General features: G+C 50.1%; 1 protein-coding gene across 7 annotated transcripts in view; it reads right to left on the bottom strand.

The window, feature by feature from the left end:
- Positions 1-17,856, bottom strand: part of Strump (WASH complex subunit strump) — a 164,710-nt gene extending 146,854 nt beyond the window's left edge. The window contains exons 1-4 of one of the 7 annotated variants that reach the window (XM_077691422.1): positions 17,700-17,856; positions 14,539-14,775; positions 8,595-8,701; positions 801-885 (exon numbers count right to left, since the gene is read on the bottom strand). In XM_077691422.1, the coding sequence (XP_077547548.1) occupies positions 801-885; positions 8,595-8,701; positions 14,539-14,760 (414 nt within the window). In that variant the 5' untranslated portion in view covers positions 14,761-14,775; positions 17,700-17,856. Of the gene's footprint in view, positions 1-800; positions 886-8,594; positions 8,702-14,538; positions 14,776-16,495; positions 17,315-17,699 lie in introns of those variants that run through there. The other 6 variants (XM_077691427.1, XM_077691424.1, XM_077691425.1 and 3 more) reach the window with 6 other exon arrangements.
- Between the last annotated feature and the right edge of the window lie 747 nt (positions 17,857-18,603).

The following is an 18,603-nucleotide window of genomic DNA, read 5'->3' as shown; positions in this document are numbered from 1 at the left end:
GCAGAGGGCGTCCAAGCGAGCTTTCCGAATTCCAGTGGTGCTGGCAGGTTTGCCTGACGCGTTCTACAGCCGACAACACAGCAGAAGTGCGGTATGCAAATTCCTGAGATGTCAAGATAACACTGAACACCAGGCATGTTGTTGCAGAGAACCAAAACCAAAACTGGTTTGATTTCCAATTTTGGACACTGTCCAATCGCATCACAATTTGGATACGCATCACGGCTACAAATGTCACGTGGTATTTCTCCTTCTTTCAGGCTTTATAAATTGGGTACTGCTTTATGGTCTGGATAAATGACGAGTCTGTTTATTTGAGCCAGTCTGTGCAATGCAAAGAAATTAAAGGCCAACTGCACTGAAACTTTCGACCTCTTGAAGACCCTGTTTCTCTGCCTAAAAAGACCGCAGCTGAAACGCACATGCAAGTCGCAAAGAACCATCAGTAACCCACACTGAGCAGAGTGCGGCGGCCATCGCAGCCAGGCCGATGTTGTGGCTGGCGAGCGAGCCCGAGCACACCTGCATGCACATGGTGGTTTGCGCATGCGGTAGGTAGCCCTCAAAGAACTGCGCCCAGCAGAGCTGCATCAGTTCTCCTGGCTGGCCGGAGGACCAAACCACCCAGCCTTCCACTTCATGGCTGCTTGTGCAATGCGCCCAAAGCGCCGCCTGCTACAGAGCCCTTGTAGAGATCTCTGACTGATTAACAACACATTTCACAGGGCTACCAGTCCCGTCCCAGTTGATTTGGTGGTGCGCATTAAGAATAAATTTGGCCTTTAAGCTGCCACACTCACCATCAGCTGCTTGCCATCTTCATTGACCAGCACCGATTCCAGAGACTGCTGGATGTAGACGCCCTCGTCCAACTCTTCAAGAAACCTGCGGGTGGGCAACCAAGCAGGCATTCTGGCACGGACCTGATCATCCACCCCGCTCAAGGCAGCAAGGCGGCTCAAATCCCCGCACTGAAAGCTGCACAAGCGCTGCACAAGCGCTGCCCACAAGTGAAGACAAAATACAAGCTTGGTGGTGCATTGAAAAGACTGCCTTGTCCCAACAACAAGGAAGCTAAATTTTAGGCAAACTTTAAGCGACAATTTTAAGGAAAACATCTGAAGCAGTGGTGACTTGTGACATGAAAAAACCTCGTTTGTGCAGTCGGCAGCCGCCCACCTTGGCTGCTACCGCCGAGAACCGTGACTGGGCAACTGAAGTGGGTGTCGCGTGTCCCCTGAGAGGGGATGCACCAAAAGCCCCTCAAAAGAGAACAAAGCCCAGGAATTTGAACTGCGCGCCACGAACAGACCAATCCATGAGCGCCGCGACGGAGCCCCACGGCATCGTGAACAAATATGGTAGTGAAATGGGGGGACAGTCCGAGAACACCGCAGAAGTGAAGAGGGAGAGAGCCCATCAGAGTCCTGAGGGCATATAAGCGAGGCACCCAAGGAGAAGAGAGGGGAGGTAAGGAACTACGAGTCAGAAGGAGCTTCGAGGAACGAGCCAGGGGGACTGTGCCTACCAAGCCTGGGCAGGAGCGGGCCAACCTCGCATCGGCTGCGGTGTCCTAGTCGCCCCACCAACCTGCGTGACGGTCGGGCACCTCTGGCCGGGCCCTAAAGGCCACTGTCAGCATCCTCGTGGCTACCACAATGGTTGCCACTTGGGGACGCTCAACACAGTCACCACGTGCAGCTATGCCGGCACCACTACGAGACGGCCGTGGCTACCACCGTGTCGCGGCTACGCAACGGGCCCGCCACATCAGCACCGACCAACGTTTATAGATACTTTTTCAGTTTCGGAACTGCGCCTTCCAAAGCGGGCGCGACTTTACCCTAGGCGCTGAGAGGGCGCTCAGGTCGCGAGTTGCGCTGTGTCGGTGGCTGCGGCGGCGGCTCCGGGCCTCCGGCGGCAGCGTTGACGGCGTGCGCGGCCGGTCCGCTGGGCTCAAAGTTTCGGCCGCGTTGTAGTTGCGTCTCTGCTCTACAAGTTTCTTCTTTTCGCTTGCGTTTGCCTTCACCCTTGCAGGAGAAATTTCTTTCATGTGCTGGGCTTGGTGCAATTTAATTCGCAGTCGGCTGTAGGATATTTTACAGCCCACTTCGGCAGATGCTTGTGAGGAGGCTGGGCACATGCATCGTGCATGGGGCACGTGCCCTTTACAAAATGTACAACTGTGAGGAGGAGGACGGAATGTATATAGCTCCTTATGCTAAAGAACTATTATTAAAACAAAACAGTCTAGTGAACAAAAAAAAAATCTTAATGCTAACAATATAACCGGAAAACATGCATATCAATACAAAACTTCCTAATTTATCCAGGATTTTGGGTTAGCTTTAACCAGTGAAACAATTTGATTTCTTCGGAACAATAAAGGATACGCGGATGTCTTTCATAAAGAAAGCATGTAGTTGCTGCGCATGGCTATCAGGAAATATCAATCGTGCTGCAACGAATTTGCGCGATTGGCATGACAAGCGAAATCGTGTGCCCACTTGACAGCTGTACACTGCTACGTGAAAATTCGTCGGTATTTTATCCCCCTCTAAAAATCACTGGGCGTACATACACTTACGTGAAAATTCGTCGGTATTTTATCCCCCTCTAAAATCACTGGGCGTACGTACACCTCCTTGCATAATAGGCCCGTTTCAAATAAATCACGAACTGGAATAGCGCGGCAACAACGTTGAGAAACTTCCGAGAACAGTTATTCCTTTTCGAGTACGCAGCCAGAGCTAGCTGGTTACAACCCGAGATGCCGGGGCGGAACGTACGCTACGGGAGGGCCGGTTTTTGCATGAGGGTGAAGGAGTCCAACAGCGAAAAAAAATCACCTGACCACCAACCCTACGTAACGTGTTACGCCACATAGTTTTTTTTTGTTGTTTTTTTTTTTGCTTTTTTTCCTGGGGGTGGTTGTATTTCTCTGCCATTCTTTTCTCTCTCTCGCACGCGCGCGCTGCGTTTTCCCGGCGTTGCACGCGCGCTCCAGCAAGTCGACGTTCTCATGTGGTGCTGATTATTCTTCTCCGGGCCTGCCCTAGGTTCAAGCGCACCGAGCTTTTCTTGCGCGCTGACATCCCGGCGCTGACATGCAGTTTCAGTTATGCTTTCTTTCCGAGCGTGAGTGGGCGCACACATCTGGTAATTGTGTACATTCTTGGAAGCAAACTGCTACAATAAACAGAAGGCAACACAAATTTTTTTGCCCCTTGTAGTGGTTCTTCTGAGTCCACTCCTCCAGAAGAGCTGCATACGCGTGCTCCAGTAGGCTGAGTAATTGTGTGTCTCTACAAGTTTCTTCCTTTCGTTTGCGTTTGTTTTTTATCCCTGTGCGCAAACCGTGCCCTTACAGTGCGTTCAGTTTGTGACGCTATTGAACAGTACCGATTTCATCGAGGATTTCGTTGACTCCGTCAATACGCTGTGTTTTCTTTGATGGCTAACCGAAATATCAATGTGCTCCACACCTGGCTGTACGGGCAGATACAGAAGCAACACTCAGAAGCGTCACTTTGTAGCGCCACCATCGAATCCATATTTCCCCGCGCGGTCAAAGAGCTAAGGAAAGCGCGCAAGGTATATGGACTTCATTTTCTCGAAAAGGACGTTGCGAAGAAGTGTATCATTAACGTTAAGTCGCCGAGATCTACTGGGCTTACACTGAAGGAAGGTGCAGTTTCCGTTAACTTTCCAAACTTTCCCAGCAACTTAATTTGTTGTGGAAGCAGACTCGGCGGCGACCTCTGAAAAAGAGAAAGGCAGCGTCTGCGCACAGGCTAGGTGATTACAAAAGGAGAGCACTTGCCCATGGAGCGACAAGAGGAGTTGTCCAACCATGAGGCGCCTGTTCCCCTGCAGTGCACCGATTTTGCTCAGATAGTCGAGAATAGTGCGGTAGTACGGCTCCCAGCCAACTTTATAACGGCAGCACTCGAAAAAGAACCGAGGCATAGTCGGCAAATTGTTTTTTACGCGTCCGGAATGAAAGCGGGGGCGTTGTTGTGGGGCACGATACCACCTATGTTGTCCACGAAACGGAAAGCTGCTCCAACAGTCGTGTGAGGGAATATCATTCGTAATGCAATAAATTTGCACAATTGGCATGGCAAGATAATTTGTGTGCACGCTTGGCAGCCACTGCTACGCGAATGTACATTTAAAACACTGTCATTCTTGATATTTAAGCCACCGCTTCAGATCCCCGGGCGTACGTACACGACTCCTTGCATAATACCGTCCGTTTCAAATAGATCTCGAACTGCAACGGCCGCAACAAAACGATGAAACATTGGGAGGAGTTATTTCCTTTGCAGTACGCAGCCAAAGTGGTGAGGACCGAAGATGCCGAGTGGAACGCTCCCCGCTAGCAGACGACGCTCGCTTTCGTAGCGCAACTCGCAACCACAGCGCCGCGGTGGCGAGAGTCGCAGCCAGCCGCCTTCTCTCCATGGCCGCGGCGGGGAGATACGGAACTGAAAAAGTATCTATAAACGTTGGCACCGACGACATGGGTAGGCCAGTCCAATAGGGGCAAGTTTCGTAAGACACAACTAGGGACTAGTTGTAGAGACAGCACCTAGGACGGGATGATTATTTCCTGATGGGTGGCTTTGGATGGGTTGAGCAGGAACTTCAGTGTAGTGACTTTTGGTTTTGGTTTGGACTGTTATTTGTGATACTTAGTTATGGGTTGCATTGTTGATCGGTTTTGTGCGGTTTGTTGCTAGTGAGGTTGACTTTAGGGTTTTTCCGAGTGTGTCGAATAAATATGGGTTTTTGTTAAATCCGCCAACGCCTCTCCCGCGTCCATAGGGGACCTGCGCTGGAGCTTTGACTGACAGGTAGCACCGCCCTAGTGGGAGCGCCATTTTATTTTTGGTAGTACCACCAGCAGACGCTCAAAACAAATGGCTGCTAACGCGAGCGGCGGCGGCGGGGGGTCACGACGTTCCCCCGCAGAAAGCCTCGTAAAGTAAGGTATTGCTGTGTCTACCAGTACCACAATCAGAAAGGATTTGATGCGAATATTATGTTCTACACCTCTCCGTCGAAACCATACGAGGTCGAGTAGCGATAGCACTGGATTCAGGCTGTCCAACGGGCAAGGTAAGCAATCGGACTACTCGTTGCGGCGAATCTTGACATTGCGATCTTTTGCACGGCTAAGTGCGAGGAACAACGAGTTTACGAATATTTATTAAATCCACAGGCGAGACTGCACACCAGGGCGGCCCACATTGGACACCAGGATATGCAGTGCACTTTTGGAGGACAACGCGACAGGTGAAGGGGTGACCGTATGCGGCGACGAGCGACGCAAAAACCGTAACTCATTGGGTACAGCCAACAACCACATTGGGTACAGCTAGCAGGTAGTGAGCGCGACAGCGACAAGCGAAGAAATTTATACTCAGGCCGCCTGGGTCGACTACAGCGGCAGGCGACGGGTCGTCGCTGTCGCTCGCTTTTTGCCAGCCAGCAGCGGCTGACAAGCGATCGGAGTGACGAGCGATGACGACAGAGAGCATTGGCGGCAGTGTACTTTTTTTTTTTTTTCGCTTGTCACTTTCGCCTACACTATTTGTTTGATGTGCACATTGAGTTACGTACGTTTTTCACGTCGCTTGTCACAGCTGCTGCATGTGGTTACCCGTCAAAAACATGCCCTACCCGGCGTACATTACATCGTTTCCCGCATCTGCGTGCCACTGAGTAAAGCCTTGTGATGCTTGATCATCGGTGGAGCGATTAGAGAGGTAAGCCCTCAGTGCGGTAAATGAAGTAGTTCTGTTAGTAATCTGCACGTTCTTTTTAGTGTCACCCGCTGCTGTGCGAGCCGCCCACTTCTCTTTTTGTTTTCTGGATCGCCCAGTCCCGACTACAAAGTGCGGCGAGCGGTCGAAAGATGGCGGTACCTGCGCGGAAGATGCTCTTCGAGGCTCGTGCGGGAGCCCTCCGTACTCTTGTGCGCCAGAAAACGTTCAATGACCAGGTGTCCAGTGTGGTGTGCCGTGCTTGTGGTGAGGGTGACGAGTCCGCCGAACACTTGATTTTAAGCTGTGCAGGTCTCGAAAATGGTCCGCCTCTGACCCTGCAGGAAGCTCTCGGCTTCGGGGACGCCGACGGTGTGGTGGACGTGCGCGCTGTTGCGCGTACAAAGCGCCGCCTGGAACGCTCATGTGCGACAGCAGCCCAGGGACGTTAATTGTACATTCTCAGAGTCTTCGTTATGTTTTTTTTGTTTGTTTGTTTTGTTTGTTTCTCGTATGTGGCTGAGCATTGTCAAGTGTTTCCTTTTGGTGTGCCACATGCTTGTGTCCCGTTCGTGCCGCGTTATTGTCGTTATATTTGTCATGCATTTCTCTTTCTGTTTGTCCTGGCTAGTGTGTGCGCGGCACACCCACTCGATCGAAAGGGTACAGCCCAAATATCATCATCATCATCATCAATCAAAACAGGCCACGCAGATGCCTTGGTCACCGATCGTCCAAATGGCAGTTATTGCGAAAATAAAGCTCCACATTCGGGAAATGAGATGATAGTGTGGTGAAAAGCTGTGATAGGGATTGTCATTCGCAGTTGTACAGATAGCGGCAATCAAATATCCGCCACGATGCTAAGCCTAAAGTTCCCAACACCCGAGCCGACCTGAGCAGCGCAAGGTGGTTGCGGGTTAATTGTTGGGGAAGCCCTCTAAAACTCGCCGCGCACAAGCGCGTTGCTTTTGGGTTCCCCTAATTTCTTGGGGGGAAACTGATTTTTTTAATGCTTTTAGTCACTCATTTCGCCCGGTCAGGTGCAAGGACTGCGCTCTCAAAAACATTCTCTAGTTGTTTGGTACCACATTCGTTTTTTTTCTTTTAGGATTGAAGGAACTCCTTTCTGCCTACTTGCACAGGTGGGCAACACGAGCTCGGAGCAGCGCAATCCCAGCGGAGCCCGATGCAGAAGGCACAGTTCTAAATGGGACCGCGAGGAGCGACAAGCCAGAAAAAGGCAGCCAAACAGCACAACAAAACTAGAATTGTCTTTTCTCTTTGACAGCAAAAAATAAAACACTATTTGGGTGCACAGCTGTATAGTGACGTTGTAGGAAATGTCCTTCTCTTGCAAACAGCACTTGGCCGTCACACGTGAACCGCCGGGATCTTGCGGTTCCTCCACATCGTACACGTAGCTTGCTGCATACAGCTTCCGCCCTTCATCCATCAAAAGCTTTCATAGAAAGTCTTCTGGTAGTCGTACCATCGCAGATCCATACAAAGAAATGACCGCCGGCATTCTCCCCTGGCAAACACGGCACAAAATGTGTTCAAACAGCACAGGCCGGTACACGCACGGACACGGGCGGGTCATCTGCTTCTGTACTACTAAATGTTTCTGCACCGCTCCCCTAGGCGGCGCTCAGTGTACAATGTTCGGAGCACCTCCTACCCAGCGCAGGTTCCCTATTTCTCTAAGCTGGTCGACACACCAACCACTATCATACCACAGTGGGGCCTTTAGGTCTGTTTGATTGTATTTTTTTGAGCGCCAACACTTAGTCATCACATAGATTACTACTGTGTGTTTAGTGCTGGCCCACATTATGTCCCTCCCACCTACAATACATCACTGCAGCGCAAAATTTGAAAATGTTTCAAAAATTGTAGCACCTTTTAGGTTAAAAATGTATTTCATGGGTGGCATGGAGCTCACTGAGTTACAAAAAGCTACCGGTAGTTCTCCCAATTCAACTATGCTGAATTTTGTCTTCATGGCCCCATGGACCTGCAACAGTGCCGTTTTGACACCTGCCGAAAGTAACGCGCAGGATCCATGGTTGCCCTCTGCTAGCCCAAGATGCTATGCCCGCAGCGATGCTGGTGTGCAGCTTCAAGGCTATCCAAGACTCGCTCAATGGGTGCGCACTGGCATTGACAAACGGCTACCAGTGGCCTTGCAATGCCCCAGGGTGGCGAAGGTGTGGCTAGCCCAAGCATTACCAACACAGCGGTAGGCCAACTCCCCACAGCCCTTCCCAAACTATGGTTGGCCCACACTCAATGGTAATCAGCGAGCGCTCCAGAGTTCCGCAGTGCCAGGGTCTTCTGTTTCAACCAAATGGAACAGCCTTTGCAGATCGCGCCACGAGCACCACAGTATACAAGTAAACGTGGAGAAGAACTCCAGGCAATCTGCCGCTACCAGTTACTTGTACTTTCAGGTCCCAGTGCATGTTTTCTTACCCGTTCTTGCTATTCTGGCATAACGTTTTTCTTTGTGTTCTCGCAGAAGCGTGTACTCGAAAGATGAAGACAGACCAATGGTAGTCGCAGCACTTAGTGACCTTGCGGCATTTTTGAGTGCGACCTCCATTTCACAGCGAGATTCCGCCCTCCCTTCGTCGGACCAGGTGCCAGGCCAGGCTATGCGCGGGTAACACAACACAACACAAACGACCAGAAGGCCTGGTTCGTGCACCATCGGCACAACCAAAGGGGGCCCAACGAGGAAGGTAAAAACGTGGCGGCAGTTCGTGGCTACGCCTCAGACTTTGGGCAGGGGTAGACCACCCACGAAAGTGGGAAACTCACCGACTCAAATCAATGGTGTACTTGTGAATGCTTTCAAACGCCAAGTAGAACCTGGTCAGAATCTCAGTGTAGTTCTCCCGCAGCTCTTCATCCCGGTCTTGCAGCTGCTGCACGAAAGAGAGCACCCAATCAGGCCGTTGTCACTACAGCCCCGACATCGCATTCATGGCTACTTTTCTAAGTAGCACCACCTAGTTTTACTTCCACTGGATTCTGAAAACCTGTTCTCTTCCGCCTTCCACTCTTTTGTCCCGTTTGGTGAGAACACTCACACATGGTAAACACGTGTACTCATACGGAACTCTTCAGCTGCCTACGCTGGCTTTCTGCACTTCAAAGTAACGATGCGTAAACCGGTGGGCCATGATGACACGGCTGCAGTAGTAAGGTAGTAAGTGGTGGCGGCACTTCCACTTCTGCAGCTCGAGTAAAACAAGAAAAAGGATACAGCCCTCGATCTGTTCACTGAGCCGAGGACAAAAGCACTGTGGGAGGGGTCTCAGACATAGCTTGCAAAGCAAAATAACAATGCAGCTCCACCCAGTGCATGCTGTAGTGGACGGAGTCGGCGGCGAAAACACCAGAGAAAACATGGCGGCACATTTTTCGAGAAAAGAAGACAGGGAGGGCAGGTGAGCACTGCAAGAGTCCTTCAATGCTGCATTGGTCGTGAAACTTCTCTGGAACTTTATGGGCGAGCTTCATATGCTGCCTTTGGCTCTGGTGCGTGGGGGCTTTCCTTGGGCAGCATAGCACTGGCCAGAGCGATGAGGATGCAATCAGTTAGGAGTGTTTGGTGCAAGAACATTGCCCAGTGAGCTCCACACACTGATTATTTACACGGAAGTGTTTTACGCCGGGGTCCACCAAGATCTGACTGATGTCATATCCGTCACAGAAATGACATCGCCAGAAAAACTTCCTTTTGATGCGGCTGCGTAGGGATTTCAACCACGAATTCTTTTGCCGCAACGGGAGATACAAAACACGCTCCCAACTGCGCCATGAACAGGCGCGGAAACAGGATGGCAAGCACGCCTTATATCCATTCCTTCAGATGGCGCTGCCGTCTAGGAGAGCCGAAGAGTAGTAGTGCATCATGGCACTAATGAGCGCCGACAGGTGGCGCCTTGATGCCAGCGCGTACGTGTACGGGGGACACGCAGCGTAACCTGCGGAGAGGCCTGTAAGGCAACGACCACAAAGTAAGATTGACGTCAAATTGCTAATGTGTGTTCACCAAACGATTCACTGACAACCCACTTGGTTTCATTCGCACGGACAGTTTGCGAGCGCCTGTGGTTTCAGTTGGATTTACGCACTGCTCCGGCGCGTGCAATCCGGCGTCTAACGTTTATGCATATAACGGTGCCATACTGACCAAATATAAACAGCGATGTGCAACTTCATTTTGATGCACAATAAACATTCAACTGCCCCTGTGAAGGCACATTTCACTTTCGTATTTTACCGGTTCCTATGGAAGAGGGACCAACCACATTTTATTATGCGACTTAGTGCATGTGAAGGGCCATGTCAAACACACGTTGTGTCCCGGGCAACCGTTGTGGTTCAAGTGTGCAACAGAAAGAGTCTCCCTGTTATGTTTACCCAGAAACACAGAGCAGCATGAGAAACAAAGGCAAGCCACGAAGCCCGTGGCAAGGAACGGACGACTCCATCTTCGACTACAAGTAGACATGTGTATCCGAGAAGTATTTTGACGACATCATCTGCGCCCATTAATTCACTGTCGAATTCGGCACAGTGTCACTGCAGCGAGACAAGCCTGACGCCGTTCCCAGCGGCATTCCAGCCTGTTTCAAGTCGCGATCTCGGGCACGGACAAGACCGCCAGAAACAACATCGCCGGCCGTTCTCCAAACTGCCCAAGAGCTCATTACACAATCAACCGCAAACAAAATTGCTTGTGCTCCTGTCCACACAAGCACTGTTGGACAGGCTTTGCTTGACATTTGTACAGTTCAGCGACTTTCGGTTGCTGCACCCGCTTTGTGGGAACGTCGGCTGAAGTGATTCACTTTCATCTTCGAGGCCATCTCTGCTTTTTCAAATGAAAAAAAAAAAAATAAAATAAGCGGTTTGGAACAACATGCGTAACAGGTGGAAGGATAAAATTAAGCTGACATAGCACTGGTCAAACAAAATGAGCACTTTTGCAGGCATCCTGGACCTATTGTTTACAATACTAGCTGAACTTCGCTTGATGCGTAACTTAGTAGCTGTCATTTACTGCTTGCCAATTTGTGCTGCCTTGTACCCAGGCTGGCATGTTAAAAAAGGTTAGTAATGTTGGCTTTGTGCTCTTACTTTCCATATTTTGTTTTCACCGTGTGCTGCACACAGGGGTGGAACGGGGTACATGGATTTAGGAGCAGTCCCAGGAGCAGGCAAAATTGCCTTTCGTAGCAGACTTGGAGCAGCCAGAAAGGCTGTTTGCCAGGGGGCTGGCACAGGCCGCTGTACAACCTCCTGCAATTAAGTTTAATTGGTTTATCTACTACACTAGCCGTTGTACTGTGCACTAGAAACTACTCTGTAACGAGGATGCAGTTCTGGTACTATATCTGGAAATTTACAATACGCGGAGTTACCTTCCCTCTGCAGCCCCCCCCAAGCGCGCCGCATTACCACCGCTCAAAGGGTAAACCTCATGTGCAGAGCTGAAGAGGACCAGAGAACAGGCCTCGCTTCATGTCCAGTAGACGGCAGCGTCAACAAGTGAGGGAAAAGCATCCAAGAACCTGCTTGTCCAATACATGCTACTGCGCTCGTCAAAAATGGTAGACTAAATTGATGTTAACCTCCCATAACTTACAACCTCTCATACGAGAGTATTATTCAGCTTTCTGTTTGTTTGAGATGTGACACAAAGACATTTCACTCACTTATGCTCATTTTCCGTTGATTGTGGAGCAGCGGCCGGCACCGGCAAACAAAACCGTGCAAATGTGACACAAATAAATTTACAGTGAAGGCAGAAAAGGCACGTAGTGCCTGCAGCCTTACAGCAAAGCAAAAGCCAACTTCCATAGCCGCTGACATCCATGATGAAACCGAAAACACGATGTTTCAGCCAAGTTTTCGGGCACGGGTCTTAATGGCAGTCATATCTCACGGCTCAACTCAGGCTCTGTGGCACAAGACAGCGCTGATAAACAAGTTTGTTGCAATAGGAACGGATTGGCACATGATGGCGCTCTATGGCGCAGCCGTTCCACCCCTGCATTAGAGGAGCACGCCGATTTGCCTTCCTCTATAGATTTTGGCTTCAATTTTTTAACACGAGACTGTTTTAGTTCCGGATACACAAAGATTTCGCTGACGTCATATCCGTCATGGAAGTGACGCCAGCACAACGCAGCAAGCGGCCTGTAAAGGGTGCACTCCTGCACACAGGGTGTCCTTGTGGGGAAGCAACCTTCAGTACTAAAGAGTATGTTATACTTCGGGTTGTTCGTTTTCGGGTTTTACATTTTAACACGAAAGTGTTTCATGCCGGGATACCCCAAGATTTCACTGACGTCATATCCGTCACGGAAATGACGCCACTACACCTTTGCCAAAGCGACCCGCCAGCAGGACGTTGCTTGCCAAGCACACCCACAAGACAGCCGCCGACCTGCAAATCATGCTCAGCAGCAGATTTCACTGCACATTTCCCTTTCGTGCTTTACTGATTCCTATGACAGACGACTCAACCACAGTTTTTTTTTTTTTTGTAAACTGTGAGAAAATCCATTTTTATCTTCTTTTTGTGCCTTCAAATTCACGATTTAAAAGCACTGCTGCGGAAAGACACAGTGTAGCCTGCCTTTCCGTCTGAAGTCCCTTGCCTTTCTGCACCAGCCTCAATTCCTGGCAGGAGTGTATTGTGCTTTCACTTTCAGTATTATTCTCTATGTGGCGCGATCTGTGCATTGTAGTGCAATTAAATTATTAATAGTATAATATTGTTACGTGGCGGCAGGACAATGATGAGGCGAACCATGGGCGACGATGAAGTGATGTATTTACAAGATGTTGCCGCAGAGCGATGCGATCTATTTACAAGCGGCCATGATCGCTCGGGCCAGCCGCATCCTCTTCGCCGTCTTTGGTGACGGGTTATGGCGCTATGGGGCATTGTCCACATAGGTGTTCCGTGACATCACCCCCCCCCGGCGGAGGACGACCGACCCGGTCGAGGCCAGGGCAAAGACAGGGTGGCGAAGCGGATGATCAAAACGATGAGAACATGTACAATGAAGTCCTTGCCGCCACTGCTGATGTTGATGGTCGCGATGAGCACCGGCCCCGGAACAGCTGTGACCACCGCCGACCCCACGAGGCAGCGTCCAAAGCTTTCGGAGAAGCGCCGGAGATCTGGGCGGGGGGACATCGTCGGCTATACGTCTGGTCGTGGCTGGTCAGTTCGTCTGGTCTCGGCGGGGCATGGGCAGGGGACACGGGGCTGGGGAATGTCGCATCCGTGGCTCACCGGGGCTGGGGCGGGCCGACGCTTTCCAAGAGCCAGGATGAGACCGCTTCACGAGGCGAGACGGGGTGAAGCTCGGGGCCGGGATGGGACTGGAACCCGCACCCTCCACCAAAATGTTACGTGGCGGCAGGACAATGATGAGGCGAACCATGGGCGACGATGAAGTGATGTATTTACAAGATGTTGCCGCAGAGCGATGCGATCTATTTACAAGCGGCCATGATCGCTCGGGCCAGCCGCATCCTCTTCGCCGTCTTTGGTGACGGGTTATGGCGCTATGGGGCATTGTCCACATAGGTGTTCCGTGACAATATGAAGGACTTGCATTTGCTTTTCTCATTCCATTATCAAGTAGCCACCTACAAAACTCCTTGACTATGAAGCTCCCGTATTTTTAAGGGTTATAACTTATATGTAAGAAAAAACGACAGCAAGTTTTAAGGAAACCCATAAACATGATGGTGCACTAAAGCCCGAGGACGTGTGTGCAGTCATTGGCAGGGGCAGAAGTGTAGGGGTGGCCATAAACGGAAAGCAGTGTGTGCTGGGCAAGAAATTAAGGAAAACTAGGGACTCGGGGAAAAACTGGCTAAATCAGAGTGGAGTGACGAAACGCCATGAGCACCCACAAGTTGAGACCAGACAAATCACAACCGCTTACGGCACGCGTGGTTACTGGATGCCTTCTTAGAACCAGTGGTGCCTGCAGCAGAGCACGCTGTCCTTATGTGAAACGGACGCCGAAGTTTCGTGACCTGTAAACGCATTGAAGGACTCTGGCACTTCTTGACCTGGGTGGCGGACGACAGCAGCATGCGGGGGCTGCAACGTGCCACAAAGTGCGCTCTCCAATGGGTATTTCGAGAAGGCTCTTCAGTACACACAGTGGCCCGCTCTCATCTGCTCGAGCTGGCACGTGACTGGTCAAAAGCAGCTCTGCCTAATAAATGGCCTCCCCCTGCACACTGTCCTCTAATTGGTTGCGCGAATACAAAATTTTGTTTCCTTTTTTCTTCTTGCACTGCTGTCGCTGAAACAGGGCAGGCCAACTACGTGGTAGGCCTTTCGCTAGCTTCATGCGAAAAAACAACTCTGTTCAGTTTGAAAGAACTGGCCCTTGGTTACTCACTCAGCTCCATTCCAGACAAACAAGACATTTGTCTAACCAAAAAAAAAGAAGGCAAATTCCGCACTACAGTGATGTAATATGGGCGGGAGGAGAGACCAGCACTAGAAACACTGTGTGCTAAATGCACGTTAACACTGAGGTCATACCATCAATCAGAACTAGAAGCCCCCAGTGGTGGCTTTGCTTGGGGGCTGCCAATCGCACAATCACGGCCCCGCGAGAGATGACGCACCCTCTACCGCCAAGCAAAATTCCCAATCCCAACTAAGATGCTCCAGAAACGGCCATGGCCAGGGAAAACATGAAGGGCTCACGTCATTGTTTTCAATCTTGTTCTCCAGCTGCTCAATGGCCTTGAAGTAGTTGTAGTCGAGGAGGATGTCCCCGTACTTGGCGACGTCCTGACGATTGTCCAGCCTAAAGATGGATGGCACCACATCCGCAAGCCGCAAGAGCTCAGCCACAATGGCATTGCCCCGGGACACCAGGCGGAGCAGCGTGGAGCCGCACGCATTGTTCTCCGCTAGGAAGTCCATGCCGCTGCTGCCGTTCTGGGTAAATGGAGGGGGAGAAACAATTGGCACCTTTCAACGTGGTTACCCGAGCAACAGCACAGACTGCGCACACAGTGTTTCGTGAAATAAATAAATAAACTGATTGATTAATTGGGGGTTTAACGCAACGACGCTACAAAGGCGACGAGGCACGCCGTAGTGGAGGGCTCCAGATTAATTTTGACCACCTGGGGACCTTTAACGTGGGCCGAAACCTCGAACACAACACACGGGCGTTTTTGCTTTTCGTAAAAGTCTGCTTTTACCCCATCAACTGAAGAACCAAGCGGCGGAAAAGCAGCACACTAGCAGGCAAGCACTGTGTTTCTCGGGTCTTCGCTGCTGCCACGGCCGTCAGCATGGTGTTTCCCTATATCAGTCATTAATCCCTTGCCTAGTCCTGTGGTTCGCTTGCGCCGAATCACACGCGCAGACAGCCCACCGCTGGATCCGTTTCGTCCTCACCTAGTGACGTGGTGATGATATCTGTACATGACTGCCCATGTACCCAATAATAACTGGGTGTTGAGCCAAGCTCCCACGAGAAGTGGTGCTCCCCCTAGCTATGCAATACCCTGTAGACACCAGATGTGGTGTAGCACTAGCCAGAGTCTGTAGCAAATCCTCTCTCTCAACACTACTGCCCTAAGTGCGTCTGACAAGTGTGATGAAGTTTTTGGGACAATAAAGAAAAATAAAATGCCAACCATATCACAAAGTGCACCCCGTCTCTGCACCGAAAAAAAACAATGAATCACATCAAAATGCCAAAACTCCATCTAAATAAAATGAACGCACTGTCTATAATGCCAACTGGCGGCCGGGCACTGACGTGCCATCTGACAACGCTACAAGCATACTATGCTTCTAGGCGTCCGACTCCATATGATGGAGAGACATTAGCAAAAAGGTGCCAGCATATAAGGCCACGGGTTAGCAAGTGGTTCGCACTTGCTAACACATGGCTCATGGAATTCGCCGGGATTCGCAGCTTCGCGGCATTCGGCTGTAAAGCCTTTTTTGTAAGCATCAGTCGCCATCTGCTGGAGGGAAATTGTAATCTGGCATGAACTATGACCAACACGAAGGATGCACTTGCGTCCTTTGCTACAAGACAAGATAGAAATGCATTCGGTAGTAATGAAACATCAAATGAAACAATGAAGGACAAAGCTTTCATGCCACGGTCAAAGGCGATAACAAGACGAAATAAAATTTTGACAGTGGCACAAGTTGCCTAATTGTGCTACAGGGCCCTACGAGCCAATCCTCTTTTAAACCCACATTCGCATCTCGGTGCTGAAGAAGAATACTACAGCAGAAAAGTTTTTTCTTCCGATACACAAACTAGGAGTCATAGTAGAAACGCGAGGAGCCGCATTTTGAACCTCAGGAAGTTGGTGCAAGTTACATATGACCACCGCAAATTAAGAAAAAGAGTACAGAAGTGCACATTCATAAGTGCAAGGAGGCATGCACCCACCTCCCTATACCGCAACCAAAGGTGTAATTTTTTTTTTTTTTTTTTCAGAAATATAAAAGTAGTTGTAGTTGAGCCCCGTACCACCCGACCCCGACTTTACATTTCCAGCAACCAAGGCTACAACAGAACATTGTTGTTCTGTTTTGTGTCAAAAGCACCCAAGGCCATTTCGGAGGGACCGAATTGGGAGGAGGGGACAGTATACTTTAATGCCTAGTAAAAGAGCCATCGAACCCCAGGGCACTTTTCTTTCTCTATGGGCACAGGAACAGACGCTTGCATCGGACGGCGCTCCAGCACCTGGGTAAAGGGTCTCCAGAAAAGTGTAAAATGAAGCCCTTCCCTTACGCAGTTATTCCAGTGGAAGAGCGCGCAAGGCAAGTACGACAACAATAAAGCTAATGAGGCGTGAAACGCTGTCGACTCATTGAAGCTAGCAAAAAGAAAAGAAATGATGCAATTGACGGCTTATATAAATGAACTCGCATGAGGCAAAAGGTAGTTCAACCCTAAAATTTCGTAGACTGCCAAAAGCTAAACCAAGATTAGCTTGGAAGGATGTGAACTTGCCGTTGTACATGGTTAACTTTTATAAAAGTATGCTAGAAAATGATGCTATCACCGGTCGCCATCAAAACCTGATAAAATGCTGAGCGTTATCGCCATTTTGTATGGCAACACACTTAGTTCAAGGCAAGGAAAAAGTTGTAAACAAGATATCCGTCGTAAACGATCGGTGAACAAAGATCTTTCTTTTCACAGCACGCGTGAACAGCGCCTTTACTCGAGCACGTATTCATCATTTCCACTCGTGTGTACCCGCTTATGTTTACTTGCGAGTTCGCATGCATTGCGTGCGCATCACGCCACCCCTGTTCTGTGCTGTCCAGATCTTAAGCGGGGGGGGAAGATTTTGTCCATCCAACCGAGTGTGTTACTTGAGCAACTTTTACGTTCCTCGGCCTTCTAGCCGTCAGCATTGCTTAGCCCAAGGTTGTTCCCAACAAAGAGTTCAAAACTGGCACAGGGCCGACAAGCACACGCTTTCTCGTGTACTCATCACGTTTCTGTTCAAACTTTAAGCGTTCTTCACTCCAGCGCACAGCGCCCGTAAAACCCCCGCCGGCGGGGTACACTCACGGCAGACGCCTTAGTACTTATCTCCCCGTTCTGCCATTAGAGAGACAATGGACGAACTATACCCAGTTCACTGCGAACCGAAGTATCCGCCCCTCTACGCATGGCTTCGGCAAGGAGCATGCTCGCGCTCATTAATCTTACGTGCCGGCTCATGCCGGCACGTAAGATTAATCTGTGAGCACGCGTTATAGAACCTCTATAAAATGCCAACAGGACAGTCAGGATTCTGTAACCTTCGCCACGCTTACAGAACCAATGCCTCCTTTAAATCATTTAATACACCGTAAGCGAAACTTACCACGGACCACGGACTCGACCACAGCCTCCTGTATACTTAGATTGCCAGCCGTGTCGCGCCGAAACCTGGCAGCCCGCATAGAGTTGCAGCCCGTTCACACTGAGGGCGCGCGTTCACAAGTTATTTAATGGCCATCTCGATGCGTACTGCTACTTCAAGCTGACGGGCACTGAAACGCACCTCGGCGTCGTCTGCTACGCGAAAGCTTCTTGTTGCTTGCAAGAGTGAATAACCCCCATACAGATACCTACTGCAGAGTTGAACCGCGTGGACTTCACTAAGCCTAATATGCTCTGCAAACCACTGCAAACTAGTGAAATGGAGCCACATTGGGCTCAGTTTTCACCTTTGCGATCGCCTTCTGATGACCCGTCAGCGGTTCGGCGAGCCGCACAACCAAACCAATGCCTGGAATAGGGTTAGAACTCAATCATGAATTACATAAGTACAATGCATGCAGGTACACCCCACACGTATAGGATCTCTGCAGAAGCACGACCTATGTTTACAATACCCACATTACTAAATAATCGTGCTCACAGCAAACAAGAAATCAGCTGAAAACTAGCGCACTCCATTAAGAAAGTTTCGTGTGAATCCAGGCAAGCAGCATAAATGAAACCTAACATAACATACAGGGTGTTGCGACGATAATTGGAACACTTTAAAAAATTTTCCTGGGCTCTGTCCTGGGCGAACCGCCGCTCTATTCGCGCTCAAACTTGCCACGAAGGTCGCAATTTGTGGTCTATTTTGTTTGATACCGGAACGATGGTACTTACCTGTGTATTCTGAAAATAGATAAAAACGATTTTCACCTATGGGAAAATTGCGGCTGATTTGGACGTGCGAGCCAGCGCAAGTTGATGTTAAAACGACGGAACCACCTGCAGAGTGAAACGCA

The sequence above is a fragment of the Haemaphysalis longicornis genome, unplaced genomic scaffold (assembly GCF_048455015.1).
Source record: "Haemaphysalis longicornis isolate Haplotype H1 unplaced genomic scaffold, Haemaphysalis longicornis Haplotype H1 scaffold_10, whole genome shotgun sequence".
NCBI classification, from domain to species: Eukaryota; Metazoa; Arthropoda; class Arachnida; order Ixodida; family Ixodidae; genus Haemaphysalis; species Haemaphysalis longicornis.
Note: the sequence above shows the minus strand (reverse complement) of the source record. Positions and strands in the feature narration are given on the sequence as shown.